This window comes from Triturus cristatus, chromosome 6 (assembly GCF_964204655.1).
Source record: "Triturus cristatus chromosome 6, aTriCri1.1, whole genome shotgun sequence".
In the NCBI taxonomy this organism is placed as follows: domain Eukaryota; kingdom Metazoa; phylum Chordata; class Amphibia; order Caudata; family Salamandridae; genus Triturus; species Triturus cristatus.
Window position 1 is genome coordinate 91,259,831 of NC_140589.1, and position 24,202 is coordinate 91,284,032.

General features: G+C 48.6%; 1 protein-coding gene across 1 annotated transcript in view; it reads right to left on the reverse strand.

The window, feature by feature from the left end:
* Window positions 1-24,202, reverse strand: part of LOC146813810 (exportin-5-like) — a 1,013,804-nt gene that overhangs the window by 60,270 nt on the left and 929,332 nt on the right. Inside the window, exon 30 of the mRNA XM_085610267.1 lies at window positions 15,532-15,696. Within this exon, the coding sequence (XP_085466393.1) occupies window positions 15,532-15,696 (165 nt within the window). The remainder of the gene's footprint in view (window positions 1-15,531; window positions 15,697-24,202) is intronic.

A 24,202-nucleotide genomic window follows, 5' to 3' on the forward strand; every position in this document is an offset into this window, starting at 1 on the left:
GGTAGTTTGAGTGTGTTGTAAACACTTGAAATGTGTGTTGGCTTTTATGAGCCAATCGTCTAGGTATGGGAAGACATGAAGAACAAGTTACTTGCCTTCGGTAACGTTATATCTGTAAGGGACATATATTAGTTATAGATTCCTTACCTTAGAATTACCCCCAGGCGTCAGACTGGATTTGGAGATTTTTTCTTTAGCAGTACCCCTGCGCGTCGGTAGGTGGCGTCGTCGACTCCGCGTCGGTCGTTGGCGTGAAGTTTGCCGGAATGAAGCAGTGGTGTCTACTTAGACGCCGCCCCTATGCGCTGACGTCTGTTCTTTACACGACATTCCACGCCAGAAGCACAGAGCCATGCAAGACACTGACCACAGGTGCACAAAACTAGGTCCCTGAAAGGGAGTCCCTTACTCTAGAATTCAATTCGGAGAATGGGGAGGATGAGTGGGGCGGTAAGGAATTTATAACTAATTAGACCGGTCAACCTCGAAGCTGGAACCGGGTTCGAGTCTCGGCAACGATGCTCAACATCCTGTGAGTCTGGGCAAATCACGTAATCTCCTTGTGCCAAACAAAACAAGCATTGGCATAGCCAATAGGTCTCGCTTTTGGGACCTTATAAGTATTTAGTTATGCAGCACAATATCCTTGGTGCAACTGGTGCATGGCTAAACACTTAAAAGGTCCCAAAGGCGAGACCTATTGGCTATGCCAATGCTTGTTGAATAGGCCCTCGCTGTGGAAGACCACTGACAATGACCTGCCTCAGCTGTGAGGGTTGTCAGTCTTTCATGCCTAAGGTGGTTAAAGGACCTCAGTTTCTTTGGTAATCTGGGGGCAGGTAGGGGAAGTTGTCTCAAGTCTTCCATCTGTTTTGGATGGTTGAGAGTATGGCGTCTGAACCAGTGCCTTCTAGGCAGGAAAGACTGGGATGTCCTCAGCAGAGGAGAGTAGGATGACGATGACTATTACTACTACCTTCTGGGTGGACAGAAGACTCTTCTTCCCAACATTAAATAACATCTTATCACCAGTTCAAGCAGGCATAGGGTACTTAAATGCAAGTGTACCCATTTTGAACAGGTGGTCAGACATTGCGGAGCCTGCAGGACAAAGACTGATGGTATGAAAGCAAGGCTTGATTTAGATACTCCCATGTACATCAGTGTGAAGATCTTACAGTCACTCAAAGACAGTATAAAGTGCCAAAAATAGTGCTCTGAAAAGATCGTAGCCAGAATATTGCTTACCAAAACCCAGTGAAGTTAAATATATGCAAGTTGGTACACGTTTACTAGACTTAACTCCACACATACCTGCACAGTACATAGATGTGGAGTTAAGATTAGTAAGCCTAGATTTACCTGTATATACTTATCTTCATGATATTTTAGCAATCAATATTGGCTTATATGGTTTTGTAGTGAGATATTTGTGTTCTAAATATTTTGACACACAACCGCACACAAAGGGAGAATGTAAGGTGCTTGGAACACATGCACTGACAGGGTAAAGGAGGTTATAGCGCACAGGTAACCCCAGAGGAAAGCTGGGAACTCCTGGAAAGACATTATGAGGTTACTTTAGCCATTTGAGCACAGGGGATTAAGAGCTTGGAGCAAAAATAAAGTGGGAGGATAATGGGCACGTGGAAAGTGTGAAGTTAGGATAATTCAAGGGATAAAGTATAAGTGATTGAACCAGTCTTGTTTCCAGGATGCTCAAAAGAATCGAAATACTTGTTATGGCCACACCAATGTATCCAATCGAATGATGTCATGTACACTTGTGATTGGCACAGCATACTGTAAAATATTACATTAATTGGATGGCTGGGAATTGCACGTAGAAGCTAACACTTGTAGCATTTTTATGTATACAGAGAATGAATGGAAAAGATAAACACTGACCATTTTGACAAATATTAAATTTGTCGGAAGACACTTTAAGGATTACAGTCAAAACAGAAGGATTTGCTTCAGAAACTCCCCTAAACAGTATTTGTAATACTTCTGAAAAATGAGTTTCAATTTGCATTTTTCAAACAGCTGAAACAAGAATTTAGAAAAATATATTACCACAAATGTCCTATTTCTGAAATAAAGGTCTGTTAATATTACACACCAGCAGATGAGAACTGTTGTGAAAGGTTTCTGGGCTTATGGTCTTATACCATGTTCCAGTACCTTGTTGTAATCCCAATCAAAATACTTTCAAATACAGGTGACAAGGAGCCACTAATTGAGATATGCTACAACACAAATATCACACCTAACCCAAGGTTGAGCTGGCCACTATGTTGCAGATCATTGGGTAATAATAATTTCCAAATAACAAATTGTTATTTTAAACTTGGGCATCGCCCTAATCACTGGGCCTGTAAGTGACTTGATGCCTTATGCTTGGAAATGCTGAAAAAGTGTCTAGATGATCTACTGACCTGCTTAGGCTGCTTTAATTCTACAATTTCCTTCATTACGATGGGTAGTCCAGGTTCCAATCAGTTAGATCTCTATTGGAATACTCGATAGCAATCTTAAGGAGTGACAGCAGACGCATGTTGATTGTCAACTGTATGAACGAATATTTGATTGGCTTGTTGCCTGTGGACATTTCTGCCTACAACTCCTGACCCCGGGATCGATGCAGAGGTTTGCTTGATTATATATTTCTTTCTTGAAAGTTTAATAATAATTGTGCAGATTTTTAAATGATAGGATAAACAGCAATAGCCATTTTACTGCAAATGTTCTTCATCAGATGAGTACTTCTTCAGAGAGACACAAGTCACATATATTTCAGTAAACGAATTCAGTCCTTGAAAAGCTGAAAGATCTTTTACAAAAGGCTTCTTTTTTTATAGGACTAGTTCATTAAAAATAAGCAATGCTGCTTATTCACTTTTGCTGTACAATTCTTGCAGCCATATTACACAGCAATATTCATTTGATACCCGCTCTTGCACTTCTAGGCTTGCAAGTGGTCACTTTAAGCAAGAATGGTTCACTTAGGTACTATGTGGTGTGCTCAATCATTTATTTCACACCATACAGTAAACGTATAGGTGACAATGTTTACATGATATAATAATTTCTCTGGAGTGAACTATGAGAATCAGAAATGTAGAATTATGCTCACAATTCTACCTTTGTTCCAACAAAACCACCCTTGATAGGTGTTCCTCGGGGTAATTTTTCACATATGTCTGAGTATGTGTGGGTCACTCTTTACGCCAATTCTATTGCCTGCCCACCTCTGGATCTAGATTTGAAATTTCCTCCATAAATATGAATACAGTTGATATAATATTACCAATTCAGTCTTTTAAAAGGTCTGCCAGTACCCACTCAAATAGTGCCTTCAAAATTGGTCCTTCTTGTTGGTCCCAAATTCTGTTCCCGTTCTTTCAATTTAGACTGAAATCTGATACATATGGAGATTTTTGGATGGGGGTGTAACACGAAAGTCATCGCGAGCACGATCGCTGTGAAAGCGAAAGTGATTGCGATGATGCGCTAAAACACGCAAGGCATGCGCGCGTGCATGTTGCGCGTTCTAGCAAGCTGGCTAAAAAGCTGGGGGGAAAAATGCTACCGCCGGCCACAGCTTGCGCACGCCCGCGCACATACACTGCAAGCTGTAGCCGGCGGTAGCATTTTTTGAACCCTCACTTACTAAAGTCTCTCCGAGCAGCGCATGCGCGCTGACTCAGCGAGACTTAAAAATGAATGTGTCCTTCTGTAAAGAAACTGGTGCTCAAGTAAAGCGCTCGGATACCCAATTTCTCGGGTCTAGTTCGCGCTATATAAAACTATTATTAAAAAAATAAAAAAAACGTATTCATCTGAAAGAGACTATTAGTTATAGATTCCGTACCTTAGTATATTTACCCCAGCAATTCAAACCCAGAGGTGGGTCTGCAAACTAAGTTCACACCAGAAAGTCCTGGAGAACTGAACGGCCAAAGAAGCCGTCTCTACGGACTTGACTATCCAGGCAGTAATGTTTTGTGAACGTGTGCAGGGATGCCCATGTGGCTGCACGGCTCGACCTTTCTTGGCGCCCAAATAGCCAACAAAGAGTTGATCATCCACCCGGAATAGTTATGTGTGATCCAGATGAAAAGATAACACATGTTTTGGATCTAGATGGTGGAGTCTCTCTTCCTCCTCGGAAGGGTGCAGAGCGGGAAGAAGGTGGGCAAAGATCTGGTCTGTCCTATGTGGAAAGAGGTAACCACTTTGGGAAGGAAAGAAGGTCGAGTTCGGAAGACAACCTTGTCTGGATGAACAGCAAGGAAAGGAGGCTTAGAAGAAAGAGCCTGAAGCTCACTCACCCTGCACGCAGACGTGATGGCAACCAGAAAAGCAGTCTTGAGAGTCAAGAGTCTGAGAGGACAATTATGTAACGGCTTGAAAGGAGCACACATAAGGTACGTCAAAACCAGATTCAAGTCACACTGGGGCATTTAGAAAGGAGTAGAAGGAAAGAGTTGAGTAATCCTCTTAAGAAATCTATTCACAATAGGGGACTTGAAAAGAGAAGGCTGATTGGGAAGACGAAGAAAGGCCAAAAGATAGCCTTTAAGGGTGCCCACAGCAGAGCCCCGCTGGGCCAAAGAAAGAATGAAGAGGAGAGCCTCTGAAATAGGCAACGCAAACAAAATGATGAACGGAATGCTGAATTAATCATACATTCACCCCCAGTCAAGAGATCTGGGTTAAATACAGTCTTCTTTTGCTCACCATGCCACCCCAGTTTAGACCCAGCCTTATGCAAATCAGTCTTGACCCTGTGCCTCAGGGGAACAGTCCAGACAGAACTGCCAAGCCAGGTCCTCCCTGGACCAGAAACAAGCATCCTGGGACCGGTTTCTGGGTATTACCCTTCATCAGCCAGGCTAGCTTGAATCCAGTGGCACAGTGAGCAAGGGACCCACGTCTGGGCATACCCATCCCACTTAGGGTGAAAAGAGCAACGCATACAAATGATGGACGGAATGCTGAAATAATCATACATTCACCCCCAGTCAAGAGATCCATTGTTCTTTTGCTCACCATGCCACCCCAGTTTAGAAAGAGGGGCAGAAAGGGGATTCACAGCTTTTACTGTGCACCATGCCACAAATGTGTTCCATCTACAGGCATATACAGTTTTAATGGAGGGACGCCTGGCTGCCAAGATTACATTTCAGATTTCAGGAGGAAGGTCGAAAGCTGTCAACTGCCGCTACTCAATCTCCACGCAAGGAGGTGAAGGCTGGACAGGTTCGGGTGGAGGACTGTTGCCTGCTGCTGCGACAGAAGATCCTCCCCGAAGAGGCAGTCTGATCGAAGGATCGATGGCCATGTTCTGGAGCTCGGGATATCAGAATTTTCGTGCCCAAACCGGAGCTACAAGAATGACTTGGGGCCGTCGCACTTGATCTTCTACAGCACTCTGGGCAGAAGTGGTATAGGCGGAAAGGCGCATAGAAGACCGCAATTCCACTTGCGACAAAAAGCATCACAGAGTGAGCGCTGCCTTGGAAATTCCAACGCGCAAATTTAACCAAGGCTCTCCCCACTGCTGAAAGAGACCTTGCACCACATCTTAGTGAAGACGCCATTCGTGATCCATCAAGCACCAGTGGCTGAGTTCATCCGCCCCAGCGTTCAGTGAGCCTGCCAGGTCTTGAACCACCAGGTACATGTCCTGATGTCCCAGCCAAGTCCAGAGGCCAAGGGCCTCCTGACATAGGGTCCACGACCCTAACCCGCCCTGTTTGTTGCAGTACCACATGCCAGTGGAGTTGTCCACGAACACCTGCATCACTCTTACCATGACAGAAGGAACGAATGCTTTCAGTGCGAGATGAATCGCCCGGAGCTCCAGAAGGTTGATGTGGAGCCTGGACCCTGTCCGGAGACCAGAGGCCTCTGATTTCCGCCTCCCCCCATATGGCCGCCCCATCCCAGAAGGGACGCATCTCTCACCACTGTGAAGTCTGGTTGGGGAAGGGAGAGAGATCTGCTGTTGACCCAATCCTGGTTCGATAGCCACCACTGAAATTGGTGTGCAGTGCCCTCGGAGATCTGGACAACGTCGAAAAGATATCCTGATGCTGTGCCCACTGAAGCTTCAAGTCCCACTGCAGAGCCTGCATGTGCCACCTGGCATGGTCCACCAGCAGGAGGCCATGAGGCCCAGCCGCCTCAAGGTCAATCTCACCGAAGTCCGGGATACAGGTTGAAACGTCGGTTGAAACCTATGAATAATAGCCCGAATATACCGGACTCACTGCCGTATTCTGGAGGGCGGAGACGACAGTCTGGGGTGAGCCCGCCGTCAACAACCAGTTGTCGCGATAGGGGAAGACTGGAACCCCTGATCTGAGCTGCGACCACCGCCATCACTTTCGTGAACACCCGATGGGCGTTGGTAAGGCCAAAGTGCAGTATGGTAAACTGAAAATGCTCGTGACCTACCGTGAACCGTAGGTAACGCCGGTGGGCAGGCAGGACGGGGATTTCAAAATAGGCGTCCTGCAAGTTCAACGCTACCACCCAGTGTTCAGTGTCAAGGGCAGACAGGACCTGAGCTAACGTCAACATTTTAAACTTCTCCTTCCGGAGGAAGCGGTTGACGTCCCCGAGATCCAAGATAGGACGCAAGCCTTTGTCCTTCTTGGGCACCAGGAAGTAGCAACCACAACCTACTTCTGGAATAGGAACTCCCTCGATGGCTTACTTGGCCAAGAGAGCCATAACTTCCTGACGGAGAAGGGCCAAGTGATCCTACGACATGCGACGTAGTGTTGTTGGTATGGATGGAGGGGCTGTCTCGAAGGGGAGGGCATAGCCCCTTCGAACTATCTGCAAAATCCACCTGTCAGACGTGATGTTGTGACAACAAAGAAAGATGTGCAGTTCCTACAAAGTGGAAGGTCTGGGGGAGAAGGGTTATCCAAAACCAGACTCTCACCAATGGAATGTGAGTGCACAAGGGATGGGGGTCCCTTAAGGGTGGAACTAAAACCCTCACACACCCAGCAAGCTAGGTGTCATGCTTCATCATCTGGGTTTGCTCCTCGTCGGGTCGGCGGTGCAATACCAGACGGGCACCCATAAAGGGGCTCTTTACCGGAGATCTTTTGTTCCCTGCCGTTTGGTGCGTGCGTGTGAGGGCCCGTGCGTGTAGATGTGTGTGAGTGAGTAAAAAAGGTTGGTTAGTCTGAAATACGACTTTGACTCAGTAAACCACCTCACAAAGGGAGGAGTGGCTAGCTGCGCTCTACTCTTCTGGTCAACATGTTTCGCGCCCCCTTCCGGTTTCTGCGACGTGGGCAGGTTAACGGACCTCCAGGAGGACTACAAACTGAAACAAATGTGTTTCTCCCCTGGACGACGCGCCATGTACCAGATGATGAGGTTTTTATATTAGGATTAGGTTACCCCCTTGATATCAGAATACAGACAAATAGGGGAACCAGTAGTGGGTGGGTAGTCAATTTACACCCACCCTAGTACACCACACTGTAGATAGTTCTTGCACATATCACTATTGTATCACCGGTCCTGACGAAGCGCCAAGGGATCCTTCTGACCCATTGGGCGCGAAACATGTTGACCAGAAGAGTAGAGCGCAGCTAGCCACTCCTCCCTTTGTGAGCACTTTAGCTTTAACGCCACTCAACCTTTTTAATAAGGTGGTTTACTGAGTCAATAAAGTCGTATTTCAGACTAACCAACCTTTTTTACTCACTCACACACATCTACACGCACGGGCCCTCACACGCACGCACCAAACGGCAGGGAACAAAAGATCTCCGGTAAAGAGCCCCTTTATGGGTGCCCGTCGGGTATTGCACCGCCGACCCGACCAGGAGCAAATCCAGATGATGAAGCATGACACCTAGCTTGCTGGGTGTGTGAGGGGTTTAGTTCCACCCTTAAGGGACCCCCATCCCTTGTGCACTCACATTCCATTGGTGAGAGTCTGGTTTTGGATAACCCTTCTCCCCCAGACCTTCCAGTTTGTAGGAACTGCACATCTTTCTTTGTTGTCATAGCTTAGGGCCTATGTGCAGGACCTCAATAAAAATAGCCCACCCCTTTCTCTCCTCACTTTTGTTGACACACAGACGTGATGTTGTGCCAGTGGGGGAGGTGGTGGTGGAACCGGCCGCCCACTGCCAAGTGGTGGGCCTGAAAGGTCGGACTACGAAGGTTGAGAGGCTGATGCAAAGGTGGCACTGGTGGACCGGCCCACCCGCTCGCCCCCAGACCCATGGTGTTGGGTCACACGTCCCTGGCCGACCAGAGGCTGGATAGCTTGCGCCTGCCTGTGGCCCTGGGCGGAACGTGGTGGGACACCCCTTCCGTAACCACAAAAGGGGCGAAAGGCAGGTGGCACAGGTGGAGAGGTGGTAGCGAGGCCCAAGTCTCTGGCTGTAGCTCTAGAGTCCTTTAAGCGCTCAAGCGCGCTGTCAGCCTTGTCGCCAAACAGGCAACTGCCATCAAAGGGCATGTCCAAAAGAGTTGATTAGACATCCCCAGAAAAGCCAGTCGATCCCAGCCAGGTGTAGCGTCGTAGAGCTACTGAATAAGAAATCATTCTACCCAGCGAGTTGGCGGTGTCCAGCCCACAGCAGATGGCGAACTTTGCCGCATCTCTCCCTTCTGCGATCCCACGGGAGAGTGTGACCCGGGCCTCCTCTGGGCACTGCTGCTGCACCTGCGCAACCATATCCCACACAGAGTGGGTGTAGCGGCCGAAAAGACATACAGTGTTCACCAACCGCAGTCCTAACCTGGCAGAAGATGGTCCAGCTTCTTGGATTCCCTATCTGGGGGAGCAGAAGGGAATGCGCCTTTAGATGTTGAGGCTTGGACCACCAAGCTCTCAGGAGAGGGTGTTAGGAGAGGAAAATAGGGTCGCTCGTGGCTGGGCGGTGGTGTCCCGCAATCATCCTATCCACAGGAGCCCCTGTGCTAGGCCTGGACCAGGTGCCTAAAAGGATGTCCGTGAGGGCCTCATCTAATGGCAGCATGGGCTCCAAAGAGGCCGCTGCCAGCTGAAGCACCTCAGTCAGGAGATTCGTCCTAAATGCCACCTTAAGAAGCTCAAGGCCCAAGGCCTCAGCCGCCCCATGCAACACCACAGCATAAGAGGCTCTCTCCTCCGTGGCCACGGTACGGGGGAGAAAGCATGCCAAGGTCTGGGGAGGTATCCAGACCACTGGCTTCGCCCAACTCCTCTCTCCAGTATGGCTCCTCGAGCTGACCTGTCAAAGGGTCATCAGACCCCTCCCAGTCCTCCTCACCTTCCTCTGGCTGCCAATCAAGGCGATAGTAAATGCCAGAGGAGAACAGTGACACAAAAGTACCGGTCGGCGCTGGTACCGGCGTCAATTGATGCCGGTCCGGCTCTGTGTCCAAAGCAAGGGGGAGGCCGGGGGTCGACCCCAGTCGGGGACACAACCGTTGTCGCAGGCGGCGGAGGCGTAGTCCGAGGTATCGGTGCCGGAGGAGGCATCGTGAGGTCGATCAGCACCGAACCTGATCCAGGCCTGGATCCCAGGCGGGCCTGAAGCGCCGGAATCAAAAGCCTAGAGCCCCCAACTGAGTTTGCGGGGTCCAAAGGCGCGAAATCGATATCGATATTACAAATCCGAGATATTTGCGATGTGCTGGGTGAATGGTAATGTGAAAGTATGCGTCCTTTAAGTCCAGTGTTGACAAAGTCGCCTTGTAGTAAAAGCGAAGCATCTGTTGAACTGTCACCATATGGAAGTGTTCTGATAATATATATAGGTTTAATGGCCTGAGATCAAAGACTGGCCTAAACGAACCATCCTTTTTGGGAATTCGGAAGTAGAGTGAGTACACCCCCGATCCTTGATGTTTTTGAGGAACAAGTCCTATTGCTTCTTTTGTTAAAAGAGCTTGTGCTTCTTGTTTGAGCGGAAGTTGGTGCTCTAACGAGAGTTTGTGAATGCAAGGTGGAATATTGGGAGGGTTGCTTGTGAGCTCCAGGTAATAACCTTGTGATAAAGTCCAACACACATTTGTCTGATGTTACTGTTTGCCAAATGGGAAGAAACTGTTGCAGTCTTCCCCCACAGGTGATGAATGATCGAGGGGAAGTGATATGCAGTCACTGCTTGTTGGGGGATGAGGAGGTACGTGTTGGTGTGCCTCCACCTCTGCCTTTAAAATGGTTTCCTCTGTATCCAACTTTGTAGATTCGTCCATAGAGGGGGAGGATTGTGTCTGGGTCTTGTAAGAAGATGCAGCCACATCTGTGGTATTACTTTTGGAGCCACCTCTATAAAATGAGTGGTGAAAGGAGCCTCTGCTAGAAGGAGACTGCAGTGCTCCCATAGATTTTGCCACTTCTGTATCCTTTTTCATTTTTTCTAGTAATTCGTCCACTTAAGGACCAAAGAGGCATTATTTGTCAAAAGGGGCATTAAGGATAGTTTATTGAACTTCTGGTTTGAAACCAGAGATTCTTAGCCATGCGTGTCTTCTGAGGAGAATACTGGTGTTGACTCCTTTGGCTGCAGTATCTGCAGCATCTAACGCACATCTAATAGAGGAATTGGAAATGATTTTTCCTTCCTGTACGAGTTCCTGCCCTCTTCTTGTGTTCTTCTGGGAGCTATTGTAATAAATCTTCCATTTCATTCGAGTGGGTCCCATCGTACCTGAGGTTTGTGCATTTGCTCTTTTATGAGCATTAGAGACAAGTAAAGAATCCAAAGGAAGCTGCTTAAAAAACCTGGGTCAGATGGTGTGGGTTTATATTCTTTCTCCACCCTAGGTGTTATTATACGTGCCCTCACTGGATCTTTAAAAATGTCTTCAGCATGCCTCATCAAATCTTTCAACATAGTCAAGGACTGTGATGTTTTATGTGTGTTTCCTAATGTTTTTTTGAAAAATCATATTCTTCTAGAGGTTCCTTGGGTAAAGTCACACCATGGTACTCAGTTGGACTGGCAGTTAACTCCTGATATGAAGTATTATCATCAGGAGGGGAAGGCTTAACCGGGTTTAGATCTCGATCTGTGTCTGCAGGTGGATCTATGCTATATTCATCCAATGGATCTGGTGGTGGCTGTTCATAAGTGTCATCCCCATCCCCTATATCGGGATCCACACCCAGAGAGCCCAGTGGTGTGATGTGCAGAGATTCTGAAGCTGGTATATTAGGCACTGGTGAAAAAGGTGGAGGGGTTTAAGGAATGTGGTGAATAGGGATAGTAGCCATGTCCGTTTTCTTTTTAAGACGGATTTTAGATCCAGTGTCTACTTTCCTTTTGGAGGATTAGATCAGAGGCTTCACTGTAATATGTCCAGTGTCTGGATTCATATAGATTTTCTTCTATTTTGGATCCAGCTTTTGTTTCATGGTTTCCAGTATTGGCTCCGAAGGCTTTAGAGGATCATCTTTCTGTTGTGGTGCTAAAATTTCTCGTACCGAACTGGATTTGTCCTTTTTATCTTTCAGAACCGAAGGGGTGTCATCTCGGCCGAAAGCTTGACTTGCTGTTTCGGTGCTGAGCCGAAGGGCGGAGCGTTGAGATCAGAGTCTCATTGCCTACCATGGCCTGATGGCAGTGGTGGCCCAGAAGCTTTTTGTTTGGTGAAATAAGGTTTTGTGGGCAAAGGGGCTTTAGTACTCATGGCACCCTGTCTAGCTGGAATGTCGTAGAACACTAGTTTGATCTCCTAATCGAAGGCCTCTTCCTCTTCTTACGCTTTCATATCATCTTGCTCGATATCCTCTCCGGAGGTATCAGGGGTGTCCTAGATACTCTGCCGCTGCATTTCTTTGTCGATCCAGACGGTCCCGCAGGTTCTTTTTGGATCGGAATAACCAACAAGCGTCGCAGTCTTCTTTATGCTCCGGGGAAAGGCAGTGGTTACAAACCTTCTGAAGGTCAGTGCATGGGTATTTTGAATGGCACCGAGGACAGAATTGAAATTGTGTCCACTTTATCAGCAGAAGACTCGAAGATGGATTTTTGAATGGAAGTTAGATAAAGGAAACAGGCTAGGCCCGAAGGCCGCAGTTGAAGTTTCCCGATTCGATCATGTGAGAAGTTGGCCTGATGTATGATGTCACTAGTTCTAGTGTTCACCTTATATCAGTCCAAATACCCTTATGGTGATTGGTTGTAAAGTCAACCTTATAGACCAGCTATCCTAGTGGTAGCATGGACAAGAGCAGTCTTAGGCTAAACTCTGAATGGCATGTGAAGCCAGCTGTGATACCATATATAATCCCTTGAATACCAAATGAAAGGACACCACAACAGATATATATATAAAATAAAGTGTATTTATTCTAGTCAAACCCTCAGCACTCTTTATGAGATTAGAGGTAAGTACAACACAGTCTTATTTAAGCATACATTAAGTCACACAGGTAAGTAATACAGTTAGGCCCTAGGGGCCACGCAAACCATATACTAAGTAAGTGGTATAAGAACCACTGTCACGGAAATAGAATAGGCCTAGGCCTAGGGAATCGCTGGGGCTACACTACACTAGCGTTAGTTAGGAAGTGGGAGGCCCACGGGATTCGTGTGCAGAGTGGAAACACTCACGCGTAATGCGTAAAAGTCAATAGCAATAGTACAGTTTAGAAAACGGTAGATTTAGGACACTTCCGGAGTAGCTAGGAAGTTGAGACTTGAAAACTAGACACTAGGATAGTCACTATCCTGATGAGCACCGGAGTACCCAAGTTACCTAGCCCACAGGCTGCGGGTGCATAGGGGTGAAGATGCGTCGTTTTCGTCGTCGACTCCTATGGATGCCTGAAGAAAGATGCTGACAGGCAGTCAGTGAAGAGTGTCCGGTGGATCCCAAGGCTGGGATCAAGAAGGGAAGAAACCTGCAAGCAGAAGGGACAGAGTCAAGGTCACTAGCCAGGGACCACGTGGAACCAGGAAGGAACCAGGCGATGTCGTGAAGATTGCAGGTGAAGGTGAAGCTTGTCGCTGCAGCCAGGAGGACCAGGAAGCGTCGAGGACGACCAGGACCAGGAGGCGAGCTGTCCCACGAAGGCTCTTGCTGTCGGCGGCGTCGAAGTTGGACTAGGACTCACCAAGCCTTGGCAAGCGGAACCCACGAAGAACGAAGGACTTGCTTCTGGTGCAGACCAGGAAGGTCTGAGGTGCTTCTTCTTTGCAGAGAAGCGGGAGCCAGTCTGGAGGAGCCAAACCAGCGCAGAAGATTTCAGGGTGCGTCGTCACAAAGGCCACTAGCCAGCGGGCAAGCAACCGGACAGACGCGGCAAGCAGGAAAATGCAGAAGGGCCCCACGCAGGACTCGTGGAGTGTGGGGGGCTGATCTTCGGTGCAGATGGTGCTTGGGGTTGGGGCTTCTCAATCCCCGGTGCACAACTTCGAGGGTACCTCAGAAGCTGCGCTTTAAGTTACTAGCCACTTTTTCCAGGTAGCCGGCCCCACGTCGCTCGTCGCCTCCACGGATCTCAGCTCTGCTGCAGATGTGGATCAGGGTCGGAGAAGTCTGGAAGTCAAGGCTCTGGTCAGGCTCTGCAGTCGGTTCCTCGTAGAACGTGGGCAAAGCAAAGGGTAGTCTCTTGATGGTGCCTGTATGCACAGGGTAGCCACTCCTTGGCTACAAGGGAGATTCTTCAGTCTTCTTCTTTCGTCGAATGTCGAAGGTCCAGAGTTTCTGTTCAGTTTTGCAGGTTCAGGATAATCTAAAGTCTTGAGGCTCAACTCCCACTCTTATACTAATCTGGGGGGCTGGGATACCTGCTAGGTCACGCCTTATGGGTGGGACCTGGGAGGGGGTGGTTACACCCACTTCCCTTTGTCCAGTTTCGCGCCAGAGCTGGGGCTGGAGTGCCCCAGCGCCGGTTTGAACTGGACTATGCAAGGAACACCTTGTGTGCCCCAGGCATGTCTCATTCCTTTCAGCCCACCCTGCCCCAATACACTAAAGGCTGTCTGGGGAGGTGCTAGCACCTCCCCAAGCAGGAAACCTATTGTCCAGGCCTCCCTGGCTGGGATCACTCCCAGCTGCAGGAGGTCAGACTTGTGTCGTGGCAGCAGCATCCATTTTGTGATGCTGAGGCTTTGGTTAGAGTTAAACAGCAAAGTAGGATTTTAACATGTCTCTCCCTCTAGAAGGGAGGAATAATATCCTCATCACCAGAAATGGTATGGGGGTATTATTCCACAGTGTTAGACACCTTACACGACATGTTTTGATAAAGCCAAACCATAGTTACCATAACCGTCTAAGATTATAAGGCACTTTAGAGTATATGGTAGGCTATATCATAGAACAGCTATAAGGACATGGTTCCGAAAGCTGCAGACAGGCTCAGCTCATGCTAGAGCACCATCTCACATGTTACCAAGCACTCTGCCTCCAGGATTGTTAAGGACTGCCATAGGAGTGACTGATAGGTACACATGTGTCTATATATAAGGGTAGATATAGGCATACTATATCTAAGCAAGGGGTGATTACACGACCTTGCCCCAGCTGAGTGATCAGCCAGTTGTGTCTGATTGGAAGGCCAGACCAGGGGTGGCATAATACATGCTGCAGCCCCTGGGAGGCCTAGGGTACACCTATGCCCTGGGTACCTAGGGTACACTGTACAGGGTCCAATAAGGTGATCCTTACCAATTGGTTATGTACCTAGGGTACATGGAGTCCATTTTACAGAGAGAGCAGACAGCCTGAGACCCTGAATGGCAGGATCTCAGGCCAACTAAGTCGAAAAACCAGCTAGACACTAGGCAAAAAGTTGGGGGTAACCATAGTCAGATATCCACCTTCCTACAGATCACTAACATTTTCCGAAAACAAGAAGATGATAGAAGATGCGACCAAAACAATACCGACGAGGGTTGAGTGAATTGCATACCAAAGTGATGCTGATTAACGGTTTTGAATTGGAGCGCTGCAATACACATCTGAATACGATGGCAGAAAGAAAACAATCTAACATTGGAGTAGATGCCCAGTATCACCGAAAGGAGTCACCTTACCTCGTGACTGGAAAAGACTTCCAAGAAAAACAACTTGCAAACATTCAAGACTAAATGGCAGGAGTATGCAAAACATGTGTAGCTATAGCACACATGCCTCAAACAGATACGTTATTGAGACTGGAAGTAATGTCGGTGGTGCGCCTTGGTGTGTCATGATCATCCATGAATTTCAGGACTACATACCAACACCAACCCAAATCTGAAATCAAGCACCACAAAGGTCTGACAAAAAGGGCTACAAACAACTTGCTACAGAATGTGACATTACACATAGTAGAACATCTACGAATGTTTGGTGATACGTTTTATACAGTTTAAATTCAGTTTTGTCCAGCCTGCTTTCACATACACCTCTGATTGCCCTATTCCATTTGCGCATCAAAATAAACATCTTGCCTCACCCCCACTTTTTTGTCATGTTTGCAGTGGACCACATTCTTCGCAGAAGATTAAGCAAGGATTCAGATCTTGTCTCCATATGCACATTGTGCTCATTCCTTACCCCATAACAGCCTTTAAGAAGACGCCTGAAGGTGTCCTGCTTGGCCTCTTCCTCCTGTTTCGATGCAACTGGTTTGGAAAGTGATTTATCAAATTGCTCCAAGGCAGCCTTATCGATGTCTGGAACATCTTCCATCACAATTTTCAGCTCGTTGTAACGAGAACGCTGTAGACATGAACAGGTTAAACATTTGTATAGCTCAACTAAGAGGCAAGCAAAGACACCATCATACCAATATCTGTTTATACAAATGGTTTCGGAACATGTTTTAAAACTTAAGGGTTCCTGGACAACGTCGAAAAGATTCCCGGATGCTGCGCCCACAGAAAATGAATGTGACCAATGGAAGTTCTACTTGGTGAGCAAAAAGCCACTTACTGAAAGGTGACTTGTCATTAAGTACCTTTGTCCCCTTGTAGTGTTTTGAATTTTCTAACTAAGATAGGATGTAAAAGGGCCACCATTTGGCTATGAAAGACCGAGTGTGCAGCTGCCCATAAAAAAGGAAGGTTTCTAGGTAGCTTGATGTCACACGCTATTACAAAACTACAGTTTTGCTGTGACCTTACTTCTCCTCCTGGAGAATCTTTGTTATAGTAATAAGCACGGAATTGAACTATCCCTCCCACATGCAGGATCCGAATGCATTAATTACAAAATACACATTAAAATGTGCACACGCTTTTATTTTCAAAAAAGCCAATATTCCTAAGAAAGACGCACAAGTTACTTACTTCAATCAATCAAATCAATCAATCAAACACTTGTAGAGCGCACTACATACCCGTGAGGGTCTCAAGGGGCTGAGGGGGGCCGCTACTGATCGAACAGCCAGGTTGAGAGTAGCCTCCTGAAGGTCAGCTTGTGTAACGATATAGCAGTAAGAGATTAGTTAGTGATAGATTCCTTACTTTAGAATATCCCCAGGCGTCAGACTGGATCCGGAAAGTTTTCGTCAGCAGTACCCCTGCGTGTTGGCTGGCGTCGTCGTACGGCTCAGCATACGTCGCTGGCGTCTTATCCGCCGAGATGACGTCGGAGCTACTTAGACGCGCGCTGACGTCAGTTCTGTACACAACTTCTCCGCCCCAGGAGTGCAGAGCCATGCCAGAGACCGACTACTGGTGCAATAGAACTAGGGCCCTAAAAGGGATGACCTGAACCCTAGAGAACAGTTCACAGAATGGGGAGGATGGGCGGGCGGTAAGGAATCTATCGCTAACTAATGTCTCTTACAGATATATCGTTACACAAGTAAGTAACTTGTGCATCTGAAAGAGACACGTTAGTGATAGATTCCTTACCTTAGAATACATACCCAAGAAATACCAACCCCGGTGGTGGGTCTGCAAAGTGAAATGACACCAGAAAGTCACGGATAACTGAACGGCTAAAGAAGCCGTCTCTTCGGACCTGACTGTCAAGGCAATAGTGCTTAGTGAAAGTATGCAATGAGGCCCAAGTGGCCGCCTGACAGATGTCTTGCAGGGGGACACCACGTCCCAACGCTGTAGTAGCTGCCGTCGCCCTGGTAGAATGAGCACGGAACCCAACCGGAGGTTCCTTTTTAGCCAGAGAGTAACAGGCTTTAATGCACAAGACAACCCATCGGGAAATGGTTCGCTTGTGCACAGCCTGGCCTTTCTTGGCGCCCACGTAGCCAACATAGAGCTGGTCATCCACCTGGCACTGTTGTGTGCGGTTGAGATAGAACGAAAGCGCACATTTTGGGTCCAGACGGTGGAGCCTCCCTTCTTCTCCCGAAGGGTGCGGAGGCGGAAAGAAGGTGGGCAGAGTGACAGTTTGACCGAGATGAAAGACAGACTACTTTTGGTAGAAAGGATGGGCGAGGTCGAAGCACAACCATATCCGGATGAATCGCCAGAAAAGGAGGTTTGCAGGAAAGAGCTTGGAGCTTACTCACCCGCCAAGAGGAGGTGATGGCCACCAGGAAGACAGTTTTCAAAGTTAATAACTGCAAAGGACAGTTATGAAGAGGCTCAAGGGGAGCGCACATCAAGTATGTGAGAACCAGGTTCAAGTCCCATTGAGGCATAACAAAAGTAATAGGAGGAAAAAGGTGAATAATGCTTTTGAGAAATCTATTAACAACCGAGGACTTGAAAAGAGAGGGCTCATCAGGCAGCCACTATCCAGGTAGCCCTGGATAGTGCCCAGAGCAGAGCCGTGCTGGGCCAAAGAGAGAAGGAATAAAAGGACCTCAGAGAGAGGGGCAGCAAGAGAATCAACAGATTTCGCTGTGCACCATGCCACAAATATTTTCCACCGACAGGCGTATACCGTTTTAGTGGAGGGACGCCTGGCTGCCAGAATTACATTACAGACTTCGGGAGGAAAGTCAAATGGAATCAGCTGTCGCCGCTCAATCTCCACGCAAGGAGGTGGAGGCTGGACAGGTTCTGGTGGAGGACCGTCCCCTGTTGCTGCGACAGGAGATCCTCCCGAAGAGGCAGTCGGATTGGGGGATCCACGCTCATACTGAGTAGCTTGGGATACCAAACTCTTCGAACCCAGTCCGGTGCCACAAGAATGACTTGGGCCCGGTCGCGTCTGATCTTCAGCATTCTGGGCAGAAGTGGTAGGCGGAAAGGCATACAATAGACCGCAACTCCACTCGCGACGAAAAGCGTCTCCGAGCGAGTGCCGCCTTGGAAACTTCAACGCGCAGAAGTGCTGACATTGCGCGTTCTCTTCGGTGGCAAATAGATCTAACCAAGGTTCTCTCCACTGCCGAAAGAGACCTTGAGCCACCTCCGAGTGAAGACACCATTCGTGATCCAACATGCACCTGCGGCTGAGTTTGTCCGCCCTGGCGTTCAGGGTACCTGCCAGGTGTTGACCCACCAAGGAAATGCCTTGACGTTCCAGCCACGTCCAGAGACGTAGAGCCTCCCGACATAGGGTCCATGACCCCACCACGCCCTGCTTGTTGCAGTACCACATGGCGGTGGGGTCATCTGAACAACTGCACTACTCTCCCCTTGACAGAGGGAAGGAATGCTTTCAGTGCAAGTAGGATCGCCCTGAGCTCCGAAAGGTTGATATGGAGCTTGGACTCCGCCGGAGACCAGAGGCCTCTGATCTCCGCCTCTCCCATGTGGCTGCCCCATCCCAAGAGGGACGCGTCCGTCACTATTGTGTGCTCTGGTTGGGGAAGGGAGAGGGATCTGCCATTTAACCAACGCTGGTTCGTGAGCCACCACTGCAAGGACAGGTTCCCCCGATGCTGCGTCCACTGAAACTTCAGGTCCCACTGCAGAGCCTGCATATGCCATCTGGCATGATAGATCAGCAGGATGCAGGAGGCCATGAGGCCCAGCAGCCTCAGGGTTTTCCTGACCGAAACCCAGGACCAGGGCCAAAAGATCGGAACCATAGCCCGAATGTCTCGGACTCGCTGTTCGGGAGGATAAACCCAAAACTGTGCAGTGTCGAGAACCGCTCCGATGAAGAGGAGCTTCTGAGGGGGAATCAGGTGCGACTTCGGCACGTTGATGGAAAACCCCAGCAAATGCAGGAGGTCGGCCGTAGTCTGGAGGTGGGAGACGACTGCCTGGGGCGAGCCCGCCTTCAACAGCCAGTCGTTGAGATGGGGAAAATCTGAGACCCCTGATTTGCGCAGATGAGCTGCGACCACGCCATCACTTTCGTGAACACCGAGGGGCGCTGGTAAGACCGAAAGAGCACGGTGAACTGGAAGTGCTCATGGCCTACCATGAACCGCAGGTAACGCCGGTGGGCCGGCAGGATGAGTATATGAAAGTAAGCATCCTGCAAGTCCAACGCTACCAGCCAGTCTTGCGGGTCTAGGGCAGACAAGACCTGAGCAAGCATGAGCATCTTGAACTTCTCCTTTCGGAGGAAGTGACTGACGTTCCGGAGGTCTAAGATAGGACACAGGCCCTTGTCCTTCTTTGGAACCGCAAAGTAGTGGGAATAACAACCATGACCTACTTCTGGCGTCGGAACGCGCTCAATGGCCCCCTTGGCCAAGAGGGCCGCAACTTCCTGCTGGAGAATAGACAAGTGATCCCCCGACATGCGTTGGTACTGAGGTGGCATGGTTGGAGGGGTAGACTCGAAGGGGAGGGATTAGCCCCTTCAGACTATTTGCAGAACCCACTTGTCCGAGGTGATGGTGTGCCAGTGGGGAAGGTGATAGCGAATCCTGCCACCCACTGGCGTCTGGTGGGCCTGAAACACCAGACTAGGAAGGTCTTTAGGCAGCGGCGGCAGGTGCGGTGGTGGACTGACCCGCACGCTGTCCTCGGGACCCACCATGGCGGGTCCCACGTACGTCCGCGGCTGCGCAAGCTTGCGGGTCTGAAAGGAATGCACTTGGGCTGCGCGACCCTGACCTCGAAAGGAGTGAAAAGCGCACCCTGAGAGAGTACATGTGGTGGCGGGACCCAAGGACTGGGCCGTAGCCCGAGAGTCCTTAAAGTGTTCCAGGGTGCTATCCGCCTTGTCAAGGCATCAAAAGGCATGTCCAGCAAGGTGTTCTGGACATCCCAGGAGAAGCCAGTAGTTCTAAGCCAAACATAACGGCGTAGCGCCACCGTTGTGGAAAGTGCCCTGCCGAGAGAATCGGCTGTGTCAAGCTCACAACGGATGGTAAATTTAGCAGCATCTCGTCCCTCGTTAATGGCCTGGCAGAGAACCGCCCGTGCCTCCACAGGGCACTGAGGCAGCACCTGTGCCACGGTATCCCACACAGAATGGGAACAGCAGCCCAACAGGCATGCAGTATTCACCGCTCGCAACCCAGAACTGGCAGAAGTGAAAAACTTTTTCCCAAACTGCTCCAGTTTCCTAGATTCCTTGTCCGGAGGAGCTGGAAGGAATGCGCTCGGTGAGGCAGAAGCCTGGACAACTAGACTGTTAGGCGTTGGGTGTTGTGTGAGAAAGCTGGGATCGCCCGGCGCTAGGCGATGGCGGCGTGCCACACCCTTGTCTACAGGATCCCCTGTGTTAGGTTTGTTCCAGGTGCTCAACAGGATATCAGTAAGCGCCTCATTGAAGGGCAGCAACGGCTCCGCAGAGGACGATTGTGGCTGTAGCACCTTGGTCAGGAGATTGGTCCCAATAGGTACAGAAGGGAGCTCGAGGTTAAGAGCCTCAGCCGCCCGACGCAACACCACTGAAGAAGTCCCAACCTCCTCCGTAGCCATGGAAGAAGGGGACAGTGTACCAGGGTGTGGAGAGAAATCCAGGTCCACTGGACCCTCCATGTCGCTTTCCCATTCAGGCTCATCCTCGCAGTGAGCTGCAAGAGGGTCCTCAGACCCCTCCCAGTACTCCCCTTCATCAACTGGTTGGTGAGGAGGCCGGTAATGACTAGGTGCTTGGGAAAATGGGACGAACTCCCCACCCAGAAATGGAATTGGGGGGTAAGATACCGGTCCCGGTTCAGCGTCATCCGGCGGCAGCGCTGCGCCCAGCACTGGAGGCAGCGCCGAGGCCGGAGCCGCCGCTGGGCATGGTGCCGGCGCAGCCGAGGCCAAAGGCGGCTGCACGGGGGCAGACCCACCCAATGGGTCCGTGGGGCCCGAAGGCGCTCCGGAGGGACCCGATGGGGCAAACAAATGACGCAAGACCGACACGAAGGCCTGTACCTCATCCGAAGTCGCGTGCGGTCCCAGAAAGGGTGGGTAGGCCGCAGGCAACAACGGAGGCTCCACCGGAGCCGCGGGGGAGTGACTGCCCACCACCTCTACCGCGTCATGCGACTGGTGAGGGGTAGAGGAAGAGCTATGTCGCTTCTTTGACTTTTTATGGCGCCTAGACTTACCTGTCCCCGATTCCGGTGAGCGATGCTGATGGCTCCGCGACCAGTCCCTCGACCTCCCAGGGGAGCAGGACCTCGATCGGCGCAGAACCGATTGCCGGACGTCCAACAACTTTCGAGAACGCTCCCACAAAGTTTTCGGCACCATGGCTCGACAATCGGAGTACGGCTCGGGGTCATGGGCGTGCCCCAAGCAGAAGAGACACGTTGTGCGGGTCCGCTACCAACATGTTCCGACGGCAGACCCTACAGGACTTAAACCCGGGCATCCCTACTGCACCAGGAGTTAAGTACTCGACAAAACAAGTTGTCAGAAACCAAGTTAAAACTTTTAACTAGGGGTACCACTCTTGCTTGGATCTGCGCTGCTGCGCGGAAAAAGAAAGAACTGACGTCAACGCGCGTGGCCGTGTCTAAGTAGCTCCGACGACGTCATCTCAGCGGCTACGACGCCAACGACGTACGCAGAGCCGTACGACGACGCCTGCCAACGCACAGGGTTACTGCTGACAAAAACTTTCCGGATCCAGTTTGACGCCTGGGGATATTCTAAGGTAAGGAATCTATCACTAACGTGTCTCTTTTTTGCAACAGTGTATGATGGCCATTTTTCGGTAATATACTTTATTTCCAGCAACTAGATGGCTTCAGTGGCTAGAAAACTGTTTCACAAACCTTTTTCAAAGGAAACGGGAGATAAAATAGGGACAATGTAGCCATATAGGATGAAATCTACAAGGCTGAGCAAACAGTGCAGCTCATTTAAGCAAATGAATATCACTAGTATTCATCATGCCCTGTAGGTGGCCGCTGAGTCAGTTACTCTTTTGCAGAGATGAAGTGTAATGGTAGAAATGAGGATAAACCCTTTTATTGGATCCAAGTGTTGTGTGGTATAGCCAGAAGTGCAAACCTCCTGTTCTACTATGGTTGCTTAGGTACACTTCAACCCGAGGAGGTGGGCGGAGTGAAAGAATGGAAATGTCATTAGAGAGATGTTATACTGTGTAACTGTACAGTTGTTTGAAAAATGCAAATGATAACACTTGAAAAATGAGGATGAATCCCTTTGCTTTTTCTGTGGGGTGGAGTTAGGAGGGTTGCTTATGACTATAATGAAGATTCTCCTGGGTGAAAACTAGGATTACAGGCAAGTTATTATTCCTTTTCCTTCAGGGGATTATTATTATTTCCATTTGTAGAGAAAGTTAACGTTGGCAGAGTGTAATGCATGGGAAGGTCTGTAATGATGGAATCTTCATTGTAAAAATGAGGAGAAGACCAACGTAAAGCTCTTTGCACTATACACAAAGCCTTAAACTTAATCCTGGCAGGAATGCAATTTATTAAGCGTTGCTGAAGACGAAGAGAGAAGACGGGACAGCGCAAGCTTGGCAGCAACTGTCGGAATCAGACATCTGTTTGATGAGATAGTATGAGGAGGCCAAAAAGTGCCTGGTAAATGAAGAGGAGGATTGCCAATGGAGCAGTGGAGAATGTCAGTTTTGTCCTATTGCATTTAAGTGAATTAATTACTAGCCAGCAAGAGATGTCTATAAGACAGTTATGAAAGGAGTAGAGCCGCAAAATATTACATCGATCTACTGACAAAATAGTTTGTGTCTCATCGACCTTGTTCATAAAATTAATTCCATGGCTATAAATTAATTTTGCCAGGGGTTTCAGATTGATGTTACACAAAGTAGAACTAGGGAAGTACCCCAGGGTACGCCATCCCCTACTTCTTTGAACCTGGATACAAAAGGAGGGAGATGATTGTGTTCTGCCACCCAATTAGGACAAAAAGCACAGGAGGGTCACACTTTGCTTACATACTTCACTTAACTTAGAAAGTCGGGGATGATTTACTGTAGCAAATGCAGCAGCCAAGTGCAGTAGCACCAAGGCTACAAAATGACCCTTATTCGCTGCCATTTTAAGATAATTTAACACGATTACCAAAGCGGATTCTGTGCCATGAGCCAGCCAAAAGCCAAACTGTGTTGGATCAAGTAGATCATTAGCTTCAAGAAAATTGGAAAAAGCTTGCGGACATGCTTAACAAAATGTTTGCCGGAAAGAGTAGAATGTAAACAGATCTAAAATTAATATCAACCAAGGGGTCAGCTGAAGGTTTTTTCAAAAGAGGAACAACCATGACTTTTTTCCAGTCAGATGGGCACCAGAAGGTAGTTTAAGATTACAAACAGATTGGAGGGGAATTGATACATTTTGGAAACTGCCATCAAATCACCTGAGGGGCAGAACATCCGAGGGTGAGGGTATTCACAAGCGCTGAATACAACAGTAACCTCCAAACAAAGGCAGAGGAAAAACAGCAAATGGAAAAAATCTACTAAGGAACTAACCAAATAGATTTCACAGATATGCTTGAAGCACCTGAGTGTCAGCTCGGGAATCTAAGACAATAATGTCTTGTTGAAGTATGTACCGACCTCCAGGTGTCCACCTTGTATAGGTTTCCAATGGAAATATTTCTCAGCGATGCAACTGTAGCATATTTACCTCTTGTGTAGAGAACTATGGACCTACCTAAAAAAGATTTGTTGCCTTTATTATAACATAGAAAGATACAGGAAACAATCCACCTAAAAAAGTAACTGTTTCAAAGTGGTTGACCCTGTTCTTATTGGACTAAAGTTAACGGACAGATGGTCAGTGTCTTTAATGTTGTTGGTCTTATTTAAATAGAATTATTTCAAAACCTTTTTAAAATCTAGCAAATGTAAAACATTTTCAGCTGGAGAAGAGCGATTGGTAAATAAAGTTAGTAGATAAATCGTCAGAGTAACATGAAAATCAGATACAACTTTAGCTAGGAAAATCTGATGACTCACTACC